Source organism: Podarcis gaigeae, assembly GCF_964106915.1.
Source record: "Podarcis gaigeae genome assembly, chromosome: 12".
NCBI classification, from domain to species: domain Eukaryota; kingdom Metazoa; phylum Chordata; class Lepidosauria; order Squamata; family Lacertidae; genus Podarcis; species Podarcis gaigeae.
Window position 1 is genome coordinate 61,423,567 of NC_139688.1, and position 23,311 is coordinate 61,446,877.

A 23,311-nucleotide genomic window follows, 5' to 3' on the forward strand; every position below is an offset into this window, starting at 1 on the left:
GACCACGCTTTGGAAACCCCTGTTCTAGGAAGCCAAGAGCTTTGCCTATTTTTCACTTGTCCTATCTAAGTTAGAGCACTTACTTGCAACATTTGCAGCAGACAATCCAATGGAAGTTTCTCATTCTCTGGCCCAACACTACCTATACCAAGCAGAGATTTCCAGGGGGTCCTCCATTCACACCGTATTAAAGCAGGATGCTCCTCACTTTATGCAATTTCACTGATGCATGCGGGGGCACAGCCCATTACCCCCGTGTAAGTGGGGGGCAATGCCTGTATATATTCAAATAACAATTAAAATAGACGGTATTTAGTTACTACAGCAGAGCAACAATGCATTGAAGTCCCCATTCCTCTTCTCTTAGCATTACAGCACATGGGATGCCAAACCTCCTTTTGGAGCTGAATTTCCTGCTGTTGAAGAGGCTAGGTGTCAGTCTCACACAAGCCAGGATGTCCTCCCTGGGTGGCTGCTACATACGTCTCTCACAGCCCCGGCACTGGTGGCAGATACAGGAGGTATGGGCTGTAGTAAAAATGCTATGTGCCTCCTTCCTACTTCTCAGCTGTTCCAACAATTGCGATGTTGTGATTTGGCACTGTGCTGCTGGCAGATTTATATTCATCCGCCTTCCTAATGATCCCTCCTCATGCTTAGCATCTGCCCTTTTCACATTTTCATTGAGCTGCCCCCCTTCCCCCAAAAAAAGACCCCTTTCTCGGCCCAGACACTGCAAGCCCCAATTTATGAGTGGAGAGGAATCATTGTATAACAACTTCTATAATAATTATAGGTGTGTGCAAGATTTAAAAAGAAAACCCAGCTAAAAAAGTTATCTGAACCTGGTGACCTCATTTAAAAAAAAGTTTAAGTAAAGATAAAAGATTAAGAAAGATGAGACAGTGGCCAAGGCAGGAGATGCAAATGATATATCTATGTGACAACTGCAACGGCAATGAGAAGGTTGGTGCCTTTTTAGTGACATACCAACTTTAGCAATAAAACCTCATCAGAGTAAAAGTTTTCAGTTTTAGATGTAGACTACAGAAGGTACCAGAAGTAATTTGAATTTTTTTCTAATGTAAGGAGTTGGTATGATAGGTGTTTGAAAGTTCTGCATATACTATGTTTGTTCTTTTCAAAAGGATCTTAAAGGCAACTGCTTTTTCTTGACAATATGCATGTTCAAAACTAACAGGGAAGGAGATGAACTGTCACGGTATTCCTTTAGGTCTCTATCTTGCCCATACTTTGAGCAAATAAACAGTTACTGTGCTAATATGAATTTTGGATTTTTTTTCTTATGGGAGAACAGGGCTACTTCAACATTTGTAAAATTATTTTTGTACACATACAGAAAGGTCTGTGTAAAGTTAAATCCTATACAATAAACAAACAATGGAATGCTGGAAGATATATATGGCCTGAGATGCAATAATAAATAGAACTGGAGATCACATTATCATTGTATTTTACATGTACCCCATCTATCTCCAAAGAGATCATAGCCTTTGCCTTCTTTTCAAAATTAAATTCATTACAACTAAGTAAGAATAACACCGTAAGAGCCAGTGTGGCATAATGGTTAGTGTGTTGGACTAGGACATGGGAGACTAGGGTTCTCATCCCCACTCAGCCCTGCAGCTCACTGGGCGACATTGGCCCAGTCACCATCTCCTAGCCTAACCTACTTCACCAAGTTGTTGTGAGGATGAAATGGGGAGGAGAATCATGTGGACCACATTGAGGTCTTTGGAAGAAAATAGCGGTACATAAATGTAATAAATACATAAATAAATAGTTGATAGTACACAAGCCTTTCCTTAACATTCTTAAAGTAAGTGATCTGCATGTTAGCAATTGATACCCCTCAATTATTTATTTTAAACGTAATAGGCTTTTATAAGAATATTAAGATAATTCTTCACCTACAATTGAGAACTGGGATAGCTCAGTCAGGAGAGCATGAGATTCTTAATCTCAGGGATGTGGCTTCGAGCCCCACATGGACAAAAGATTCCTGCATTGCAGGGGGTTCGACTAGCTGACCCTTCTGGTCCCTTCCAATTTGTGCAATTCCATGATTCTATGGAGGTGAGTAGCTGAAAACATACATCCCTTTTGGAAAGGGATGATAAAAGTGAAGGCTTTTCATAGTATGGGGTTACATAGAATATAGCTTCTTTCCTAATTAGATTCCAAATTAAAATAAACCACACACATTAATGACTGTGTAATTAGTAGATCTGCTTCATGTCCTGTCAGGCTTCAGGGACACAGCTTCCTTCCCCCACCTTTGGCCGTAGATAAGCAGGACAAAGTGAAAAGAGTCACTTACAATTTAAAGATTATTTAATGATCACAGCAAAAGAACAAAGCAGCCATTCTCAGAATGAAGATGTTCCCAATTAAGGTTTCCACCAACTTCCCCCCTAGTCACCTCCGTGCCTTGCAACCTGATCTCGCAACCTCTGTGCTTTTTCTGTAGCTACCTTATCTGCTCTACGTGACCTTGGACTGATAGACTGGACACTTTCCAGCGAGAGTCTGTTAGCTCTCTCTTCCAGTTCTTCTTTACCTTGCTGTCCCCCCGCCCCCGTTCGCCCCAACTTTTGTCTTCAGAACTATGCTCCTCTGCAAAACCACTGTTCTAAATCTATATTGTTCCACTGCTCCTGGGCAGCTTCAGGATCCTGGTCAGGAGCAGGGGGAGGAAGAGGCTCTCACCATTCCTCATCAGAGCAGTACTCCTCAGCCTGGTCTCTGACATGTCTATGCCCTGGGTTGTAATAATGAAGACATTATAATTGCATCTGAAATAAGCAAGTTTCTGTAGCTATTTTAATAAATATATAGAATTGGCATACAGTGGTGGAAGCAGCTAGTAACATTGTTCATAAGGAGAAGGAAACATACAGGAAACTACCAATATATGTGAGGATTACGTTCCAGGCCTCCCCGCGTGTAACCAAAATCACATATATTGGGAGCACCCTGGAGGGGCAGCGGGGCTTGCACCACGGATGCATGGGGAATCTTCTTCCCCGTGCATCAGCTGAGCTGCTCAACAAGATCCACTGTCCCTCCGGCTCATGAGGAGACCCTCTCCAGAGCCCAAAGAGGATGTCCTCTTCGGGTTCTGGGAAGGGTCTCCTTGTGAGCCAGGAGGACTCCCCAGGATGCTCCCCATTTCTGGTTTACACTTCTGGGTTCCTGGAACCGCATGGGTGTTCGGTAGCATGCATGAACTCAAATCAAGATCCTTAGGTACCTTATTTTATTGCCCTCTGCTAAGTTCCTATTCATTTTCTAGTACAATTTCACTTGCTAGCCTTCCAGTCATGAGATGTGCAGATTTCAACCCAATAAATATGCTAAGAAACACAATGCCCTTTTCTTAGACTCTTGGCCCTTGAGATTATCCTTTCAATAACAGTACTTGGGAGTACTGTTTCTTTGCATACTTATTGGGTTGAAATCTGCACATCTCATGACTGCAAGAACAACTATTGTCTAACATGCCACGCTGTCTTAATTCTGATAACCATTCTGGCTCACCTTAAATATTCAACCATTTGTATTGCTTTTCTTAAGAAAAAAGAACAAATACAAAACCCTGCCTAATGGCCACCACATGTATGCTATGTTGAGTCAACCGACAAATGGGACCACCAGAGGCTGTATGTGGCTCGCACTGCAACACCATGCAGTCCAGACTATTGATTAACAGCAGCAATATCTAAATGCCCGACTTAACAACTAGTAACAGGGCCAAGCCAACAACTTCTCTTCCTTTCCTTTTAAGCTCTATTTTGCTCCTATTAGGCACAAGTTAGATCCTGATAATGGAATACTACACAGGTATGCTCCAACAGAACCCCCCCTTTTTTTATAAAAAACAACAACTTTTATTAGGCTTTATAGAGAAAAATACAGAACTTAATATCAAATATCTTTTCCCATTTTTTGTCCAAACTATGACTTTGATCTAAATACAATAAAAACATTGGGGTGGGGGAAAGAAAGGAATAAAGTAAGAGATTTTTAAAAAAAGAAATAGAAGAGAGGTTAAAAGAGAAAGAAAAGGAAATTTAGAAGACTACGGACTTCTTTTTTTAAAGGAACTCGCTTAAAAGGCTCATTTTAACAAGGTTTGTAGGATTTTAAAATATGACTAACACAGTTCTTAAAACAAAAAAAAAATCCTTCCAGTAGCACCTTAAAGACCAACTAAGTCAGTTCTTGGTATGAGCTTTCGTGTGCATGCACACTTCTTCAGATACACTGAAACAGAAGTTTCCAGACCCTTCTATATAGTGAGAAGGTGGGGAGGGGTATTACTCAGAAGGCTGGTGGGAATGGGTGATTGGCAGATAGCTGTGATGAGCCTGTTGACGACTCTTAACGACTGCAATAGGTCTTACAGGAAGAAGCAAGGGGTGAAAAGGTGAAAAATGGCTTTGTCATGTATAATGAGATAAGAATCCAAGGTCTTTGTTCAGGCCAGGTTTCTCCATGGTTTTAAGTTTGGTGATAAGTTGTAATTCAGCAGCTTCTCTTTCCAGTCTATTTCTGAAATTCCTTTGTAGTAAAACAGCTACTTTGAGATCTTGTATAGAATGTCCTGGGAGATTGAAGTGTTCTCCTACTGGTTTCTCTGTCTTGTGATTCCTGATGTCCGATTTATGTCCGTTTATTCTTTGGGGTAAGGTCTGGCCTGTTTGTCCAATATAGAGAGCTGAAGGACACTTTTTCACCTTTTTTCACCATTTTTCACCTTTTCACCCCTTGCTTCTTCCTGTAAGACCTATTGCAGTCGTTAAGAGTCGTCAACCAGCCCTCCCCACCTTCTCACTATATAGAAGGGTCTGGAAACTTCTGTTTCAGTGTATCTGAAGAAGTGTGCATGCACACGAAAGCTCATACCAAGAACTGACTTAGTTGGTCTTTAAGGTGCTACTGGAAGGAATTTTTTTTGTTTTGACTATGGCAGACCAACACGGCTACCTATCTGTAACAGTTCTTAAAACTACTTTTAAAACTACCTACATGCATACTCTTGGAATAAGCAGGATCATATTATTTTTACAAAAACTGTGTGATAAATTAATAGCTTCTGGGTCTTGTTCTCTCCACACCCCACTGGCCATTAAGTCCATATTCCTTCCTCTCCCCCAATTCCATACGGAAACACTTTATCCAAAAGCAACCAAGTCAAACTTTGAACTCTGCCACTTTGTCACATCAACTAACTAAACTATTGCTCTGCTTCAAGAGGGCCAGGTCCTGCTACCTGGATTCTGATCCTAATCTTGAAGTTACTACCAAGAAGAATTTGAAAATATGGAAGAGAAAACAGGACGCAATTTCTGGGTGCTATGGATCTCGCTCCCCTTGCATACCAAAATGCACTGCAATGTACATGTTTTCAGATTATTACAATAATAGCTTGCTGATTATTTAGAAAAAGGAAGCTCTGTTATTACATCAGCAAGTTTAAAAATGTTTAGTGGGTTATGAACACAGATGTTAGTCAAGCGCACATTAGGAATGTGCTACCATGCCCCGCAATACTCAGCAATATATAATTGTCAAAAACTTCCCCTAAATGAGAAACTGTGATATGAAATGAATACAGTTGCCTCTTAGGCTTTTGAATGTATTCACAGAACTTGTGACTGCCAAATTCAAATGCAGTCTATCAGCCACAAATGGCAGCCTACAAGGGGCCCCCAAACTAAGGCCCGCAGGACTCGTTTATCCGGCCCATGGTGACCCCCACCGCCCACTGCCACCGCTCGCTCTTACCGGTGCTGTGCTGCGTGGCTGCCCACTTCCGGGTTGGAGGAGCACCGGAAGTAGCTCCACTGCGCTCCCCGGGTTTCGGGCTGCAGGCTGCTGTCTGCAAGCCTTGGGAGCCCGGCGGGAAGTCGCGCCGGGCTCCCAAGGCTGGCGGATAGCTTCCTGGACAAAATTGCATATTGTCAAAAAATGTACTCTAGCTGCACCTCTGACTGCTCTCCCAAGATGAGGGCAATGGCAGATTTTTTACATATTTGGCCAAGCTGAATTTGCACAAGTGAAACGTGTGTATGTTGCCAGTAAACAGTATATACTGGAAATATGTCATATGACAGAAAGTCACAGCCAATTAGGCATACTCTATAAACATGCATCAAACTAAACATCCTCCTTGTGACTTTTCCACAATGAGTAACAGTGGCACTAGGACACAGTTAAGCTGGCTTCTCTCAAAATTAGTATTGCTGCCTAAGAAAAGTAATGTCTATCTTCACAATGTGGTATCTTTAAAAACCACAAAGAAAGACAGTTGGACATGCTATTTCCTTTTAAGTATCATGCTCATTTTGTTCAATTCATTAGCCTACCCATTTTAAAAGCATCAAATTGTTATACCTACTAAACATACCGGGGAGAGAGAGAAAATTATTTTTATATTGCGCAAGAATAAGCTTTGTGGGAACATATTAAAGTGGGCTAGAAAGTGATACCAGTTTAATAAAGCTTGCAATGTTTGTTAATTGGTTGACCAACCAAAAATCTTCTGATTATTCCTGATCAACTTGGCAGCACATTTTTTAAAAGAAACTGATAATACAACGATACACCTGTCAACTCTGAAGTAACTGAGTTCAATTAGGCCTACTCCTTAGCAAGTAATGCAGAGCTTTCCAAACTTTTCATGTTGGTGACACACTTTTAGGACATGCATCATTTCTTGACACAGTAATTCAGTTTTACTAGCAAACCACAGGTTAAACTAGCACCTTTCCAGCCCTGAGAGGAGCAGGGGGTGGGGCATTCGCGCAACACACCTACACACTGCAGCCTAGTGTGTCATGACACACAGTTTGGAAAGCTCTGTAATAATGTATGCCTAGGACTCCAGTCTGATTTCTATTTCATATAAAGCTTACAAAAACCGCTGATTGCAGCTGGCTTCTTAGAATAGGAATTCTTCCTTACCTTACAGCAAGAAATTTTTGCTTTATTTATTAAATTTCTGTATCACCGTTCATCTGAGGATCACAGGTTGGTTTACAATATAAAAACACAAGAATACTAACATTGTAACAAACAAAAACAATCACTCCCCCCCTCTACACATGGTTATTTATTAATTAAAATACTTCTGAGATGGTACCTACTGCGACATATACAGGCATTATCTAAAAAGCAAATGTTTTCCTTTCCATGTTGCTCATTCATTTGCAGACATAAAATCCATCCATTGTTTGTTTAATCAAGTGACACCTTCAAACACAGTTGAAGCCATCAGATGAATGTCAGGACTTCCACTGATGGAAATTCTAGTGAAAGCCCACAATGGGCTACACTGTATTTTCAGGCTTCACACCAGCCACAAAAATTAAGAACTATCACTGCCATCAGCAGGACTGGATCTGCTTAAATCCATCCTCCGGGTTAACAAAATTGTGGATTACTTTAAAGCAAGCATTATATTAATCTTTTCTACCAATACCAGTCACACAAAAGACTTGCAGCACAATCCTATGCATGTCTATTGTGAAGTACACATGTACAGGAATTCTGCTTTGATACGCAAGGCTTTTCAATTTTGGAAACAGTAGCGGCAACAACTTATTCAAAATTCTTCCACGGCATCACCCATCATGCTTCTGGCAAAGTGGGAAAGCACCTTCCATTCAAAAGGCTGAAGCGTCCTGGGGTGCTCTGGTGCGGGGGCACTACTGAGGGGGATCAGAGGCGGGGTTTGCACTGACTGGATTCCCCCCAGAAAAGGTAAATCCCGGTTATAGCGATTAGCATTTTGAAACTGTAAAGCAGCATGTCTGAGGAGCAGCCAGCGCACGGAGAATGCATGGAAGCCCCTCTTGCTCCGGGGTCCCCTCCCTCACCCCGCCCCCCGACGCCCAATGAAGCAGGCAAGGGCGCGGCGGCGGCGGCGGCGGCGGAGAGAGGGACGCCTCGCCCGGAGCCGGGCTTCCCGCTCGGCAGCTTCCTCGGGCGCGCGGAGGCGGCGCCCATTCAAACAAAGGACAGTTCGGCGCCCGAGCCCAGCGCCGCCGCGTCCCGGGCTGGGAGGAAGCGCCCGGCCCCCCCCCCCGCCCCGGGAGGGAAGGAGGCTCCGGACCCCCCCCCATGCCCGCCCAGCGCCCCCTCCCTACCTGCTGCTCCCCGAAGAAGAGGCGGCGCCCCGACCCCCCCCCGCCCGTGGCAGTTGCAGGGGGAGGGGCGCTCTCTCCCGGAGGGCAGGCCCCGCCCCTCGGCCCCCCCCCGCGCCCCCTCAGGCGCCCGCCCGCCCGCCGCTCACCCTCGCGCCCTCTGCCGCCGCCGCCGGCCTCGCTCTCTCCCTCGGGCGCCCTCTCTCTCCGCCCGCGTCTCCGCGCGCTTCTCCCTCCGCCGCCTCCTCCTCCTCCTCCCGCTCAGGACGAGAGCGCGGGCGGCAAACTCGGCGGCGGCGGCGGCCCAATGGGCAGCGCGCTCCTTGGCGAGGGCCTGCCGGCGCCCCGATTGGACGGGCCCGCCCGCGCGCGCGCCGCGCAACCCACCAACCGGCGGCCGCGGGAGGCGGGGCCAGGGGCCTGTTCGGCCCCCCACGTGCGGGCGGGAAAGGGCGGCGGGAGAAGCTCTTTGTTCTCGCGCGCGGCGCGGGGGGGGAGGGGAGGGGAGAGTTCCCCGCCCCTCCCCCCCTCCGCCATGCTGCGCGCCCGCGTGTCTTTCGGGAGCCCCTCTCTGCCCCCCCCCGCTCCTCAGTCGGGAGGCGCGCAGCCGTCAACGGCTCCTCCGGCGGCTCCGCCAGAGAGTAGGCGGGGGGGGGGGAGGGGGCTTCCGCCGGGGTCTCTGCCCCAGTTCAGTGGCATTACTCCCGTGGAAAGAAGCGGGCATAGACGGCAGCACTTGGGGCAACCCCTCTCTCTTCCTCGCAAGTAAGCCCAAGTTTTTGAACTTGTGCATTTTACCATTCCTGCATCCATTCAAACCACGTGTAGACACAAAAAACCCTGTCGAAGTTGCGCCGCAACGTTGGGGCAAAGGCGAACGAGCGCCGCCAGCGAAGTCTCTCCTCAGCAAGCAGGTGATGCGGGCGAAGTTATTGCAGGGGAGGGGAAGCTAACAGATCCCAGGAATCCCTCTGCTTTGAGTGACTCCGCCGTGGGCCATGGGCCCTGGTAATCATAAAAGTAATAATAAAGGAAGATTCGAGGGTAGCCATCAGGAACATGGGGAGAAGCGAGTGTCATAACGAGGGCGGTGGAAGTAGCTGCCTATAGTTGAAGCTTCCTGAGATAAGCCAGAGATAAGGGCAAGGGGGGGGGGCTCCAGGGAGATGCGCCTAGAATTATTCAAGACAGCAGCTATGAGAAAGTGTTTGGGGTACATATGGATGCTTTTGAAGTTGTTTACAGGAACATTTGCTTTGACAACAGATTTGTACATATGCATGATTTTATACATAGTGACAGAAGTAACATATTACCAGGCGACATGCTTAGTTTTCTCACTTGCTTCCAGTTGTGGAAAGTGGGTTTTTTCCACAGAACTCAGGCAAATGACATGCAAAGCCTCCCTGAACTTACCTCTAAGGGTCTCCTAGCACCTGTCTTCATGGAAAGTTATTCCCCTTCTAAATAGGTATTAGCCATAATTTAGAGCAGACTAAATGTTTCCGGTACTTAGGGGTTGTTGCTTCACCACACAAAGCCTTGGAGCTTCCACTGGCAGATTAGCTGTCAGAAGGTGGGGATGAGCAAACTTGCAATATGCTCTGCCGCCCCCCCCAAAAAATAGAGGTCAGTATGTTCCATCAGCTATAAGAGTTTTTAATGCAAAATCTGTTTCCCAACTCCTAAATGCTGCAAATGTCTGGTACTGTGGTTCATTTCCAAAGCTAGACAGGTTCCAGGCAAAGTTATTTCGGTCCCTATTTCAGGTCCCAAATTGTGTTCCTGATTCAGTTCTGTTTCTGGAAACTGATGAGTGACTTCTTTCCATCCAAGTGTGGCAGGCTGTTTTGAAATACAGTCGTACTTTGGTTTTCAAACAGAATGCGTTCCGGAAGTCCATTCAACTTCCGAAATATTCAGAACCAAGGCTTGGCTTCCAATTGGCTGCAGGAGCGTCCAGCAGCCAATCAGAAGCCGCACCAGACATTCAGCTTCTGAGGCAAAGTTTGCAAACTTGAACGCCTACTTCCGGGTTTGCGGTGTTTGAGTTCCAAGTTGTTTATTAACTAAGCTGTTCGAAAACCAAGGTACCACTGTACAGTCATACCTTGGTTCTTGAACGCCTTGGTGCTCGTACATTTTAGCTCCCGAACGCTGAAAACCCAGAAGTACGTTTTTGAACGTTTTTCGGAAGCCAAACATCCGATGTGGCTTCCACTTGAGTGCAGGAAGCTCCTGCAGCCAATTGGAAGCTGCACCTTGGTTTTCGATTGTTTTGGAAGTCAAACGGACTTCCAGAATGGATTACGTTCAAGAACCAAGGTACAGCTGAACTGATTAAAGATGTCAGTTTTGGCCTGGATAAGGGATTACTGGGACATTTATCCAATGAGGGGTTTATCAACCCATGGTCGAAAAGTATGGCCCAGAAAGCCTCCTCAACTGTGCTCTCACCGTCCTTTTTATCGCATTTGGGTATATAGATAGCCCTTAAATCCTTGAGGCAGAGGCTATGACAGATATTGCATACAGCGATCTTCATTCTTGATCATATGTAACCTGAGGACCATTTGCATCCAGAATTCACTATGGGCGTGTTTTCTGTTTACCCTCATATCTTACGAATTTGTTAGTACCAAAGCTAGATTAAATGTATTCCCATCTGAAGTTGTAAATGGCAGACTGACTGGTATACCTTACCAGAATAGACTCTGTTTATGTTCTCAGGCTGTTGATTGCATGAAACATTTTTTACCACACTGTGGACTGTATAAACAAGCTAAAAAGGTAAAGGACCCCTGACAGCTAAGTCCAGTTGCGAACGACTTTGGGGTTGCGGCGCTCATCTCGCTTTACTGGCCGTGTTTGTCTGCAGACAGTTTTTCTGGGTCATGTGGCCAGCATGACTAAGCCACTTCTGGCGAAACCAGAGCAGATCACAGAAAGACCATTTACCTTCCCACCAGAGCGGTACCTATTTATCTACTTGCACTTTGAGGTGCTTTCGAACTGCTAGGTTGGCCAGAGCTGGGACCGAGCAACAGGAGCTCACCCCGTTGCGGGGATTAAAACCGCTGACCTTCTGATTGACCACAGAGCCACCCGTGTCCCTATAAACAAGCTAGGAACCATTTAATTAAGCCCTCATTGGTAAATTTACCTGGAAACTCTGATATATTTTATCCCAATTATCTCCTTTTTTATAATATATTTTTATTAAAGATTTCTTGGTTTACAAAAGTGTGTGCAATGTTTCTTTTTTCAAGCTACGTTTTCTGCAGATCAGGTTCATTTGTTGAGACATTAGTGTTACATTAGGAAGCAAAGGGGGAAAGAGGTGGAGGGGGGAATGGTGAGTGGGTGGCAATGCTTCTATTCTACGTAGTGTATGTGTGGGGTTTTGTGTCAGCGTCACTTGTGTGGGTTCTCTTTATTATCCGCTTGTATTTCTTTGGTGGTGAGAGAGGTTCGGGGGTGGCTTAAGGTGTGGTTGGTTGTCTTTGATTGGCTGTAGAGAAATTTGTTTTCATGTGTGAATGGGGTGGGTCTTTTTGGATTTTTTTTGGATCAGGTTAGCCAGATTGATTCACATGCTGTTGGCAGGTTCTTGTTTTGTTGGGCTGTGTATGTGATGTAATATGCTCCCATGTTTGGGATTCCCCATCCTCCTTCTAAGGAGGGGCGGTCTAGGTATTTGGGGCTTATTCTTGGTTTTTTGTGTGAGAAGATAAATGAATGTAATTTTTTCTGCCATTTGCAAAGTTGGGCTGGGATAATCCAGATTTGGGGGGGGGGGGTGGAATAGGTAGGTTAATTTTGGGAGGATGATCATTTTGATCATGGATATCTTGTCTGAGAGAGTGAAGTTGGTGTTGTTCCATCTCCTCAGGTCTTTGTTGATTTGTCACCACAAGGGGTTGTAGTTGTGGAGGTATAATTTGTTGAGGTTTCTGGTTTTTTGTACCCCTAGATATCTGAACTTGGTGCGGCAAAGTTTTATCTTGCTGATGTTGGAGAATTCTTTTTGGGTATGAGGGTGGGTGTTGAAGCACATAGCCTCAGACTTTGCAAAATTTACCTGTAGGCCCGACACCACTGCAAATGTGCGCAGAACACTCTGTTGCTCTCTGTGCTTGCACAGAAGCGCTGCTCTAGTTGTAGACTTTTCAGGGTGCGAACAGCACCCCGGAACGGATCATGTCTGCAACTAGAGGTACCACAATAATGTCAATTCCGCCCATTCTCACTTGGAAATAAGCTCCATCTAAATCTGTGGCACATCTGCATGTGTACCAGGCCTGAAAGTGTAATAAATAAACTACTCCATTGATGACATTAAAAATTAAATATTTACTTTTTGTAATACCTCTTAACATTCTGATCCATGTTTACTCAGAAATATGTGCCTTTGAGTTCAGTGAGGTTTACTTTCTAGTTAGTTGTACATAGGATTGCAGATTTAGGACAGAGCTTAGGATATTATGTGTACTCCATTATGTTTTTCCACAATCCTGTGAATGTCTGTTCAGACGTAAGTCCCACTGAGATCAGTACAATGACCTGCACTGGTTGCAGCCTCGAATTTCTTTTTGTTTTCTACAGTGTAGCCATGAAGGCTGCAGCCTAGAGCAGAAGATAGGGGTTTGGGACAGAGTTAAGAAGCCAATCTCTCCATCTTCTGGTACCCATGTCTGTTTCCTTGCAGAATAAAAGAGGGAAAATGGAATGAGGGGAAAGGGTTAAAAAGTCCCATTGGTCTTTCCATTGGGCTTGCTGCCTCAGTAGCCATGCTGCACAATGGTGGGGAATCTGAAAAAAAAGAAAAAAAGAAAATACATACACCATGTATGTATACTGTTCATTCAAGTCACGTACAATGTCTCCATCTTTGTTAAGGCCAGTTTGAACATGGCCTTTGAACTCTATGATTCTATGGCCATCATGTGAATACAGCAGCGCTTCTACATGGCTCTATGTAGTACGTAGTTATAACTTTTGAAAACTACTCTGTGCATGAGCTTGCCTACTTGCATGGAGTTGCTTCAACTGAGTTGTATGTTTCCTGTACAAAGTGGTTTTAATTCAGTGGAGTTTGCGTTGGTCCAGCTCTTTAAGCTCTGACTATAACACATGGCTTTTAGATTGACTTCAACTGCCATTGGATTGATGAAATAGTCACAAAATATATATGACACACTTTTAGGCCCAATCTACCATTTGGGAAACACTTGTTTCAAAACTCCTGATTAATGGCTTCTAAAATCAATCATAAATATATGGAAAGATGGTGCTATGACATTCATTTCAATTATTTATTGTCCATTCTTTATATTTTTAAAGGCTGTGGCTGCTGTGGTGGCAGCAGCAGTATTACTTGTCACATCAATTTAACAAATTAACTTATTAGTTATCTTTCTGTCCCTTTTTACAGCAGAACTCTCACAAAGCAATGTACAGAAAGAAAAACAATAGACTAGAGTGGTACCTCGGGTTACATATGCTTCAGGTTACATATGCTTCAGGTTACAGACTCCGCTAACCCAGAAATAGTGCTTCATGATGAGTACAGAAATCGTGCTCCGGCGGCACGGCAGCAGCAGGAGGCCCCATTAGCTAAAGTGGTGCTTCAGGTTAAGAACAGTTTCAGGTTAAGTACGGACCTCCGGAACGAATTAAGTACTTAACCCGAGGTACCACTGTAGATCAGTGGTTCCCAGTTGGTGGTCCATGAACCCCAGGGGGTCCACGTAACCCACTCAGAGGGACTGTGGCACCAGTCACATAACAAAAACTACCATAGATATATCAAAAATGTTAAGTACGGGGTCCATGACTTGGCTTTTGAAAAACGGAGTCTGCAGCTAATTGGGAACTACTGTAGTAGAATATGAAGAACTGAGTAGATACAGACAAATAGATGCATGAGATAAACTGAATTAGAACATATAACTCTCCTAAAGCAAGGACATAGTTTTTTTAAAAAAGTATTTAAGGCTTTCTTGAATGCCATAACTAAAGAGACTCAGCAGATGTCCACAACTGCGGAATCACCACCAAGAAGGCCCTGTCTCATGCGACTGCCAGCCTAACCAATTTCACAAGTAGGCACGCAAACAGAAGGACCTCCAACATGGTTCTTAGATTATGAGCAGGTGCAGACAGTCCTTTAAGGAACCAATCCCCAAACACAGTCTTAAATGTTAATACAACCACTTTGAATTTAGCTCAGAAAGACGCTGGTAGCTAGGGCAATTGGCACAGAAGTGAGATGAAATGTTTAGACCTTCTGGTCCCTATTTGGATTCAGGGGGCTGCATTTTGCACTAATTGACTTTTGCAGGCCATCTATATCCTCCACATTCAGTGCATTGCATTGCAGTACAGGCATCCCTACAACTTATGCAGGGGTTATATTCCGGGGGCCCCACACACATAAGTGAAATCACATAAAGTGGGAGGCACCATCTAAACACCCTTTAAACACCCTCTCTGCTGCTCTCTCTTCAATCTAATACTGTATCAAAAAATATCCACAACTATAATTGAAGCTGGGGCTGGCAGGAAGCTGGAGGATACATGGGAAAGCGGCTGCTTTGCTGCCCCGCAGATCAGCTGTTAGGCAGGGAGGCTGAGCAGCGTAAACAAAGCCCTGTTGTCCCTTCAGGGCTTCCTCCGCCCTCACTGACGTCCTCTTCGTGCTCTGCGGAGGGTTTCCTTGCGAGCCATGAGGACTCTCCAGCTGTCTCCTTCCATTTCTGGAAGGAATTTTATCCATGGTTGCGCATGAGTTGATCGCATGGAAGTGGGGGGGATGCCAGTAATCCAGTTTGAAAACAATAGAGCCAAGAAGTGTCATCTGTATCATTCTTGTAGGATTTCACCTTTTTGAACAACATCTGTTCATAATGAACAAATACCACGAGAACAATGCCAGTTATTTCTAGATCACAGGTGTCCCCTCCATCCAATTCGGCACAGATGCCATAAAACAGCATAGCCAGTGGGAATTAGTATAGAGAAGAATAGAAAGTCCAGGCCTGTCCATAGCATAAAATCAAGTCTTGCTCCTAACTGCCGCTCCTGTCTTTGACTGTTGTGTCAACAGACAAGAAGCAAAAACCTCCCATAGTGAAAGCTATATATACTGTAGTGCACACTAGAGTAGCAGCCCTAGTAGAACGAGATTTTCCTGAACTTGACCCTGGAGGAAGATTTGTTCATTTGCACAGGCAGTGGTGAGTGCACTCTCCAAGTGGCTCTCCTGCTCAAGTCATGCAGTTTTTGTACATAGCATAACACAACCTTTTGAAAGTTTACTCTGAATTAAGTCCCACTCAGTAGAATTCAGTCCCAAGTAAGCATGCATCAGATTACAATTTAAGTATTGCTGGAGCAGATATGTGTTCCACAATGAAAAGGAATAGTTCAAACCTACTCGACTAATTATGCAACCAAATTATACTCTGAGTCACACTGGTGTGCACTCAGAAGACTGGGAGAGGCAGTTGCTGATCTCTCAAAACAGATCTCGTGCTACAAGCAAAATTCACCATGTGCTGTGTGTGTTAGACAGTGCCTAAGCACCACTTAAAACCCACTTAATTTAGAAAAAAAATAACTCCATGATATTTCAGTTATTTATTTTTCATAGCGCAGTGTTTGGAAACAAGATCTTACTCCTGACTCTTTGCACATTTGTAACTCTCTTGATTTGTCTGGCATTACTCCCAGTTTCTCTTGAGAGTTCAGAATCAAACCCAGCAAGTACAGATGAATTCAATGGAGTGAATTAATCAGGGGCTAATTATGTAAATAAGCTACTGTGCTATTATGTGTTTCTGTGATCATTTTTATGCATCAGTGAATGACTGTGTGGCTTATTCAACATAGCATACACTTGTGTGGTCCTCTCGTCCTTTTCAGAGAATGAGGAACAAATTATTACCCCTCATATTTGTATCCAGCCCTTTCTCTAAAACTCAGAACAACATATATTGTTGTTATTCCATGTTGTTATCACACTAACTCAACAAGGTACATTGTATGACTGAACAGATATTTTAATTCTGACCTCCATGGTACAAGCGCAACACCTGAGCCACTCCACCAGTGACAAAGTATTTACAGTACTCCTGAAATATGTAAAATTAACACCAAATTTACAATTCTAAGCCTATTTACTTATGCTTCAGTCTCATTCAAATCAAAGTGACAATTCTCAGTAAAAGTATGTCAAATAGAGATGCAGAACTGGCCCTACTTTAGGACAACAGTGAACACAATTGACTATAATACTTGGCCTCCTGCTTCATTCATTTAGCTATACAGTACAATTTTGAAACTACAAAAGAAAGAGTCTACTATCAGTCATAGCAGATAGCTCAAACTGCAAAAAGAAACCAGGTAATCCCCACAGCTTTGAAAAACAGGTGGGAAACAATAGTTTTTTTGGGGGTACACGGTGAGACAGGATTCTTTGCCCCCCACCCCACCCCTTGTCGATGCTGTGCTCTCCTGGAACTTCCACTTCACAGAACTTCATCACAAGCTGCATTGGGTTGTGCTCCTATCATATCTAGTTTGATATGATATCAAAGATGTTATGGTACTCCAACTATGATCAGCCCCAGACAGCATGTCCAGTAGTCAGGGGCAATGGGAGCATTGGTCCAGCAACATCTGGAGGGCCAAAGATTAGCCAACTTTGCTGTAAATCCTAGAAAAAGGTTTTTAAACTTTAGGCAATCTTAAACAAGCAGAATGAACAACACACACAGTTATTCTCAAGTGTTTAAAGCCCTAAAGAGCCTCAGCTCAGTATACCTGAAGGAGCGTCTCCACCACCATTGTTGTGCCCGGACACTGAGGTCCAGCTCCGAGGGCCTTCTGGCGGTTCCCTCACTGCGAGAAGCCAAGTTACAGGGAACCAGGCAGAGGGCCTTCTTGGTGGTGGCACCCGCCCTGTGGAACGCCCTCCCACCAGATGTCAAAGAGAAAAACTACCAGACTTTTAGAAGACATCTGAAGGCAGCCCTGTTTATGGAAGTTTTTAATGTTTGAAGTTTTATTCTGTTTTTAATGTTCTGTTGAAAGCCTCCCATAGCATTACATTATTATTATTATTATTATTATTATTATTATTATTATTATTGCCAAAAGCTGCAAGAAGTCCTGTGGTACCTAAAGACTATGGGTGCCTCCAGAATGTCAGTATTTTGACGGAGGGATTCAAGCACTTATAGGAACTTTCTGTTTGTGCCTTTAACATTAATTAAAGTACTACTATGTTGCCCTAGCACAGGGATGAGGAACCTGTGGCTCTTCAGGTGTCGTTGGACCCCAGCTCCCATCAGCCCCAGCCAGCATGGCCAGTGGTCAAGGCTGATGGGAGTCCACTCACATCTGGAGGGCCACAGGTTCCCCATTCCTGAACAACAAAACCACTTTTTAAACAACTGATTAAAAAAAAGATTTGGAAATTGATAGGGAAATTCATTTTTTGTTTTTATTATATTTTATAAAAAATTTCAAAAAATCAACATGTGCAGTCCAGTATAGCATGAATTTTTCTTTTGTTTTTGTTGGCTTCCCACCCCTTCTATGGTGTTTCTTATTTCTCCCCCTTTGTTGTTGCACCCTATCTTCTGCCCTTTATACCATAACAACAATACAAGAATCTCTAATTCCTTCTGTTGCTCATCATAGGTTCTCTTACTTTGATTGTTAACTTTGCCGATTCCGCATAATCGTGATAGGGATATTCAATAGAAAATGTGGGATGAATCAGTTATTAATGGGAAGACCAGTAAACACTCCACACGCAAATCAGGATGAACGGTCATTGTCATGTAACTGTCCCATAAACAAATCATAATGAATGCTTTAAAAAAGAGTGGATATAGTCTAACCACTACTTAAGCGAGAAAATCAGAATGAATAGTGCATCTGGAGGAGCTCTAAGAGATGTATTTGTAGCACAAAGCTTTTGAGGCCAGAACCTACTTCATCCAATGATGAGCAAACAAAGGTTGGCTGGATATTAATAAATAATCATTCATGTAAAAGAATGTGACTTTAACATTCAGTTACTGGTTCAGTGACAACACCACAGCTTATACTATAGTCCACTTAGAAATATTTTCAACAGGCTGTTGCACAATGCCAGCGCTATGACTAGTCATGCAGGAGCTTCCTTGTCATGGTTACCTGACAATGCATGGCACAGTTTGGGTGGTGGGATTACTGTGTGAACTACTTCATGTGGTAAAATTCCTACAAGGCACAACTGGGCTTCATAGTTCACATATACAACAAAATATAGAGATGTGAGAATAAAAAAATGGCAAACTAGGCATTCAATTTCCTACTTGCTAGTGTTTTTGGAATTTTGTCAAATTGGAAGCATTCTTGTGGCAGCCATGTTAAAAACTCCTTTAGGAGTTACTTCATTACAAATGTGGTCATACACACAAACACAAATAAAAAGTGGAAATCCTCTAGTTATCATGCTTGACAAATGAAGACCTAGACAACATGAACTATAGAACACAGACCACCAGCAATGATTAGTGACTCACATCTTCTGGTTTTGCTGGGTACCTGACAAGGCCAGATTATAATGTACAATTGGAGAAATTGTACCAGGGCTCTTGCCAGAAGAATAGTGAAACCGTGGAATAAGTGTAATGAAATGTGTTTGCCAAGAGTCTCATGAACCTGATCAGGAGAGCTTTAAACTAGATCATGAAGGCGAGGAAGACAACACAACAGATGACAGAAGAACACCTGGTACTGGGGATAAAACTTCATTGTACAGGAACTTTCCATGTACAGAAAACTGAGGAGGGTACTGACAAGCTGGAACATCTACAGAAGAGGGCAAGAAGATGATCAAGGGTCTGGAAACCAACCCATATGAGGAACAGTTGAAGGAGCTGGGTATGTTTAGCCTGGAAAAGAGGACAGTGAGAGGAGATAAGATAGCCATCTTCAAATATCTCAAGGGCTGTCATATGGAAGATGGCACAAGCTTGTTTTCTCCTGCTCAAAGGGTAGGACTCAAACCAGTGGCTTCAAGTTACAAGAAAGGAGATTCCAACTAAACTTCAGGAAGAACTTTCTGACAGTAAGGGCTATTCAGCAGTGGAAAAGACTCCTTTGGGAGGTTGTGGACTCCTTCCTTAGAGGTTTTTAAGCAGAGGTTGAGTCTGCAGTTAGTCCTACAATTAGTCCTGCAGTCATTAACAGTCGTCAAGAGGTTTACCATACCCATCTCCTACTACCATTCTGAAAAAACCCCACCCCACCCTCCCACTATATATAAGGGTCTGGTGACTTCTGTTTCAGTGAATCTGAAGAAGTGTCCATGCACACGGAAGCTTATACCAGAACAAACTTGGTCTATAAGTTGCTACTGGACAATTTTAAAAAAATAATAATTTTATTTCGACTGTGTCAGACCAACACGGCTACCTACCTGAATAGGTAATCATTATTAGGGATATGCTGTACATGGGGAAACAGCTCCCTTCACCCCAACAAAACATCTGGGCACCCAGGTGAGCTCCAAAGATGGCACAGCTGCTGTCATTGCTGGAAGTTCATGGCTAGTAACCTTCTTGACTTGCAACTTATCCCACGTCATACACATAGCTGCTGCACCTTACCTGTGCCATCAGCCTTTCCTTTCAGGGCAGTTCATTTGCCACAGGGGACTGGAACTTTTGCTGCAATGTGTGGCACGGTGTCCTTAAGCAGTCTACAATTGCTTCTCCAAAACATATTGTTACATAATGGGTGATGATAGGAACTTCCAGAGGTGACCTCTTTATGGGTCTGTTTACTTGTAATGAGAGAGCGCTGGAAACCTGTGGCTTTTTGAGATCTATTTGCTTACAAACTGCCTCCTAAAGTAGGCTGCCGTTCATTATAAAATCCCCAGGCTGAAGGCTGCTTCTGGCTCAGCTAACTCCAGCTAAAAGCTCTTAGCTCTCCAAATGTCACATCCACATTTCTGTTTACCCCGCTGCTTTACCCTGGGAAAAACTAAATGAGAGCAAACAGCAATCAGGGTTTCCATGGGCTGCTGTTTCTTCCAATTTAGAACTGAAGAGGGGTTTTCTGGGGGAAAGCGGCAAGGCAAAGGCAAAATTGCTCCAAACATTGCTTTCTAGGCACGGGACAAGTGGGAGTTTGGATCAGTGCTAAGTGATGGGTTCTCTGCTCCTATCAAACTTTCCTCAAGCTGTCTCCATCTCCCTCCCTTAGACTGTGATGAGTGAGATTTCCACTAGGTTACTTTTGTCTGCCATTAGGGTGGCAGGTTATACAAAACAAAGGGATAGACTCAGTGCCGGATTTACGTATAAGCTACACAAACAATAGCTTAGGGCCTGAGTGGCCCCCCCAATTAATTGTATTTCAGTTCAACAATTACTTTGATAAAATACATATTTTGTTATGTACATATGGCTATAGATTAGTTCATAAATTACAATATAGCATATAGGTAAATGTAAAGGGACCCCTGACTGTTAGGTCCAGTTGCGGACTCTGGGGTTGCAGCACTCATCTCGCTTTACTGGCCAAGGGAGCTGGTGTACAGCTTCCGGGTCATGTGGCCAGCATGACTAAGCCACTTCTGGCAAACCAGAGCAGCACACGTTTACCTTCCCGCCGGAGCGGTACCTATTTATCTACTTGCACTTTGATGTGCTTTCGAACTGCTAGGTTGACAGGAGCAGTGACTGAGCATCGGGAACTCAACCTGTCATGGGGATTCGAACCGCCGGCCTTCTGATCAGCAAACCCTAGGCTCTGTGGTAAATGTAATGAAAAGTGTTTGCCAAGAGTCTCATGAACCTGATCAGGAGAGCTTTAAACTAGATCATGAAGGGGAGGAAGACAACACAACAGATGACAGAAGAACACCTGGTACTGGGGATAAAACTTCATTGTACAGGAACTTTCCATGTACAGAAAACTGAGGAGGGTATTGACAAGCTGGAACATCTACAGAAGAGGGCAAGAAGATGATCAAGGGTCTGGAAACCAACCCATATGAGGAACAGTTGAAGGAGCTGGGTATGTTTAGCCTGGAAAGGAGGACAGTGAGAGGAGATAAGATAGCCATCTTCAAATATCTCAAGGGCTGTCACATGGAAGATGGCACAAGCTTGTTTTCTCCTGCTCCAAAGGGTAGGACTCATCATCACCAAGTGGAGCTGTTCATTGGAGCTTCTGGAATACAAGAATATCACAGGGGATTTTGTCAAAAGCCTTATTGAAATCAAGATACACTAAAGCCACAGCATCCCCCCGATTCATCAAGCAATGAGATTCCTCTGGCAGGGCTGGTTTTTGAGAAACCCGTGCTGAGTCTTAGTAGTCACAGTAACCACACCACCCTTTTCTAAGTGCACATGGACAAACCATTTAATTATCTGTTCAAGGATCTTTCCTGGTATCAATGTCAAGCTCACCAGCCAGCCAGGCTTCAGCCAGCCTGCCCAAGATGGATATTTTCCCATCCCCCTTTCTTCTTCGCAGAACACCTTGCTAAAAAAACCTCTCTTTTCCTGTCACTTCAAGCAAACAACCCATCAGCTTGGCAACATCTGTCTCCTTAGGCCAAAGGATTTATCTCAGATGGCCCATTAATCCCTTTTGTTGTGTTAACAGATTTGCTCTTTGCTAGGCCAGCCAGGCTGGTGTGTGTAAGCCAGCCCAGGAATTCCTGGGCTGGCACAGTTCTGTAACTTCTACTTTCATCTATATCGCAATTAATCAAAATTCTACGATTTATTAATTTCTAAGGTTTAGGGTGTTCCCCCCAAATCTATAACAATATACAGTGGTACCTCTGGTTGTGAACGGGATCTGTTCCAGAGCCCCGTTTGCAACCTGAAAGAAACGCAATCCGCATCTACGCGGGTCGCAATTTGCCACTTCTGTGCATGCGCATGACATCATTTTGCGCGTCTGCGCAAGCGGCGAAACTCGGAAGTAACCATTTCCGGTACCTTCCAGGTTGCCGCAGGACACAACCTAAAAAGACATAACCTGAACTGAATGTAACTAGAGGTATGACTGTACAGTGGTACCTTGGGTTACATACGCTTCAGGTTACAGACTCCGCTAACCCAGAAATAGTACCTCTGGTTAAGAACTTTGCTTCAGGATGAATCGCACAGCGGCAGCAGGAGGCCCCATTAGCTAAAGTGGTGCTTCAGGTTAAGAACAGTTTCAGGTTAAGAACAGACCTCCAGAACGAATTAAGTTCTTTAACCAAGGAACCATTGTATATTATTTTATGCCTATACAATTATTTCCATCATCTTTCCTAAAAAGGTAACATATAACATTTTAAGACTGCAAAACTTATAACCTAGTAAAAATACAAAGCATCATTAAACACTTCTTCAGCCGCAGTAGAACAGTACTGAGCAGCACCAGGCCACATCCTAAAAAGCTTTTGAAAAGAAAAAGTTCTAAATACATTCATGAGATTTTGCCACATGCAGAGGTCTGAAGGACATTTACTGCTATATCATTTTATGAGCTCAGTTCTTAATGGCATACTGATCAGCAAATCAGTGATATAACTACAAATGAGGTCAATGATGATAAGGCAGAAATATTGCCACCTGACAGCTGTTGCTGTCTTATATAGTAATGGCCCAATTTCTAGAGACAGAACAGCAATCTAGCTGTAAAGCAAGTATGATTTGCTCATAGAATCTACGAGCTGGAAGTTATATTAATAACACTACTTAGCATGCAAAGACATGCATCTTTAGAATATTTTAAGTACTCCACACATTAAGTAATCCTTGCAGCTCCCCTGTTATCTGAGCGGGTTTTATTTTCAAATTGCAAGGGGTGGGGGAAAATATCTGCCAATAGCTTCTACTTTTGAAAATCATCCTCAGTGCTTTGGAAACTAAATGGATCTATGTAAAGGAAGATCATTCAAAGTGCATTGACTAATCTTTGGATTATCACAGAGACCTGATTGTACAATTCTCACGTTTCCTGAAGCACGCATGCTGATTACGGTATATCAAGGATATGTGCACCCTGTTAAGAGACCTAGGATAAGGGATATGTTTGGAGGTAGCAGTTTTCTTCAATCAGTC

At 43.8% G+C, this 23,311-nt stretch overlaps 1 protein-coding gene across 6 annotated transcripts in view; it reads right to left on the reverse strand.

Annotated features, from left to right (window-relative positions):
• EZH2 (enhancer of zeste 2 polycomb repressive complex 2 subunit) overlaps nucleotides 1-8,479 on the reverse strand; it is a 62,799-nt gene extending 54,320 nt beyond the window's left edge. For 3 of the 6 annotated variants that reach the window (XM_083706291.1, XM_083706290.1, XM_083706289.1), the window contains exon 1: nucleotides 8,321-8,478. Coding sequence is in view for 1 of the 6 variants with exons in the window: in XM_083706285.1 (XP_083562411.1) it covers nucleotides 7,770-7,836 (67 nt within the window). In the remaining 5 variants the exon portion in view is untranslated. Of the gene's footprint in view, nucleotides 1-7,769; nucleotides 7,862-8,174; nucleotides 8,256-8,320 lie in introns of those variants that run through there. The other 3 variants (XM_083706286.1, XM_083706287.1, XM_083706285.1) reach the window with 3 other exon arrangements.
• Nucleotides 8,480-23,311: the final 14,832 nt, after the last annotated feature.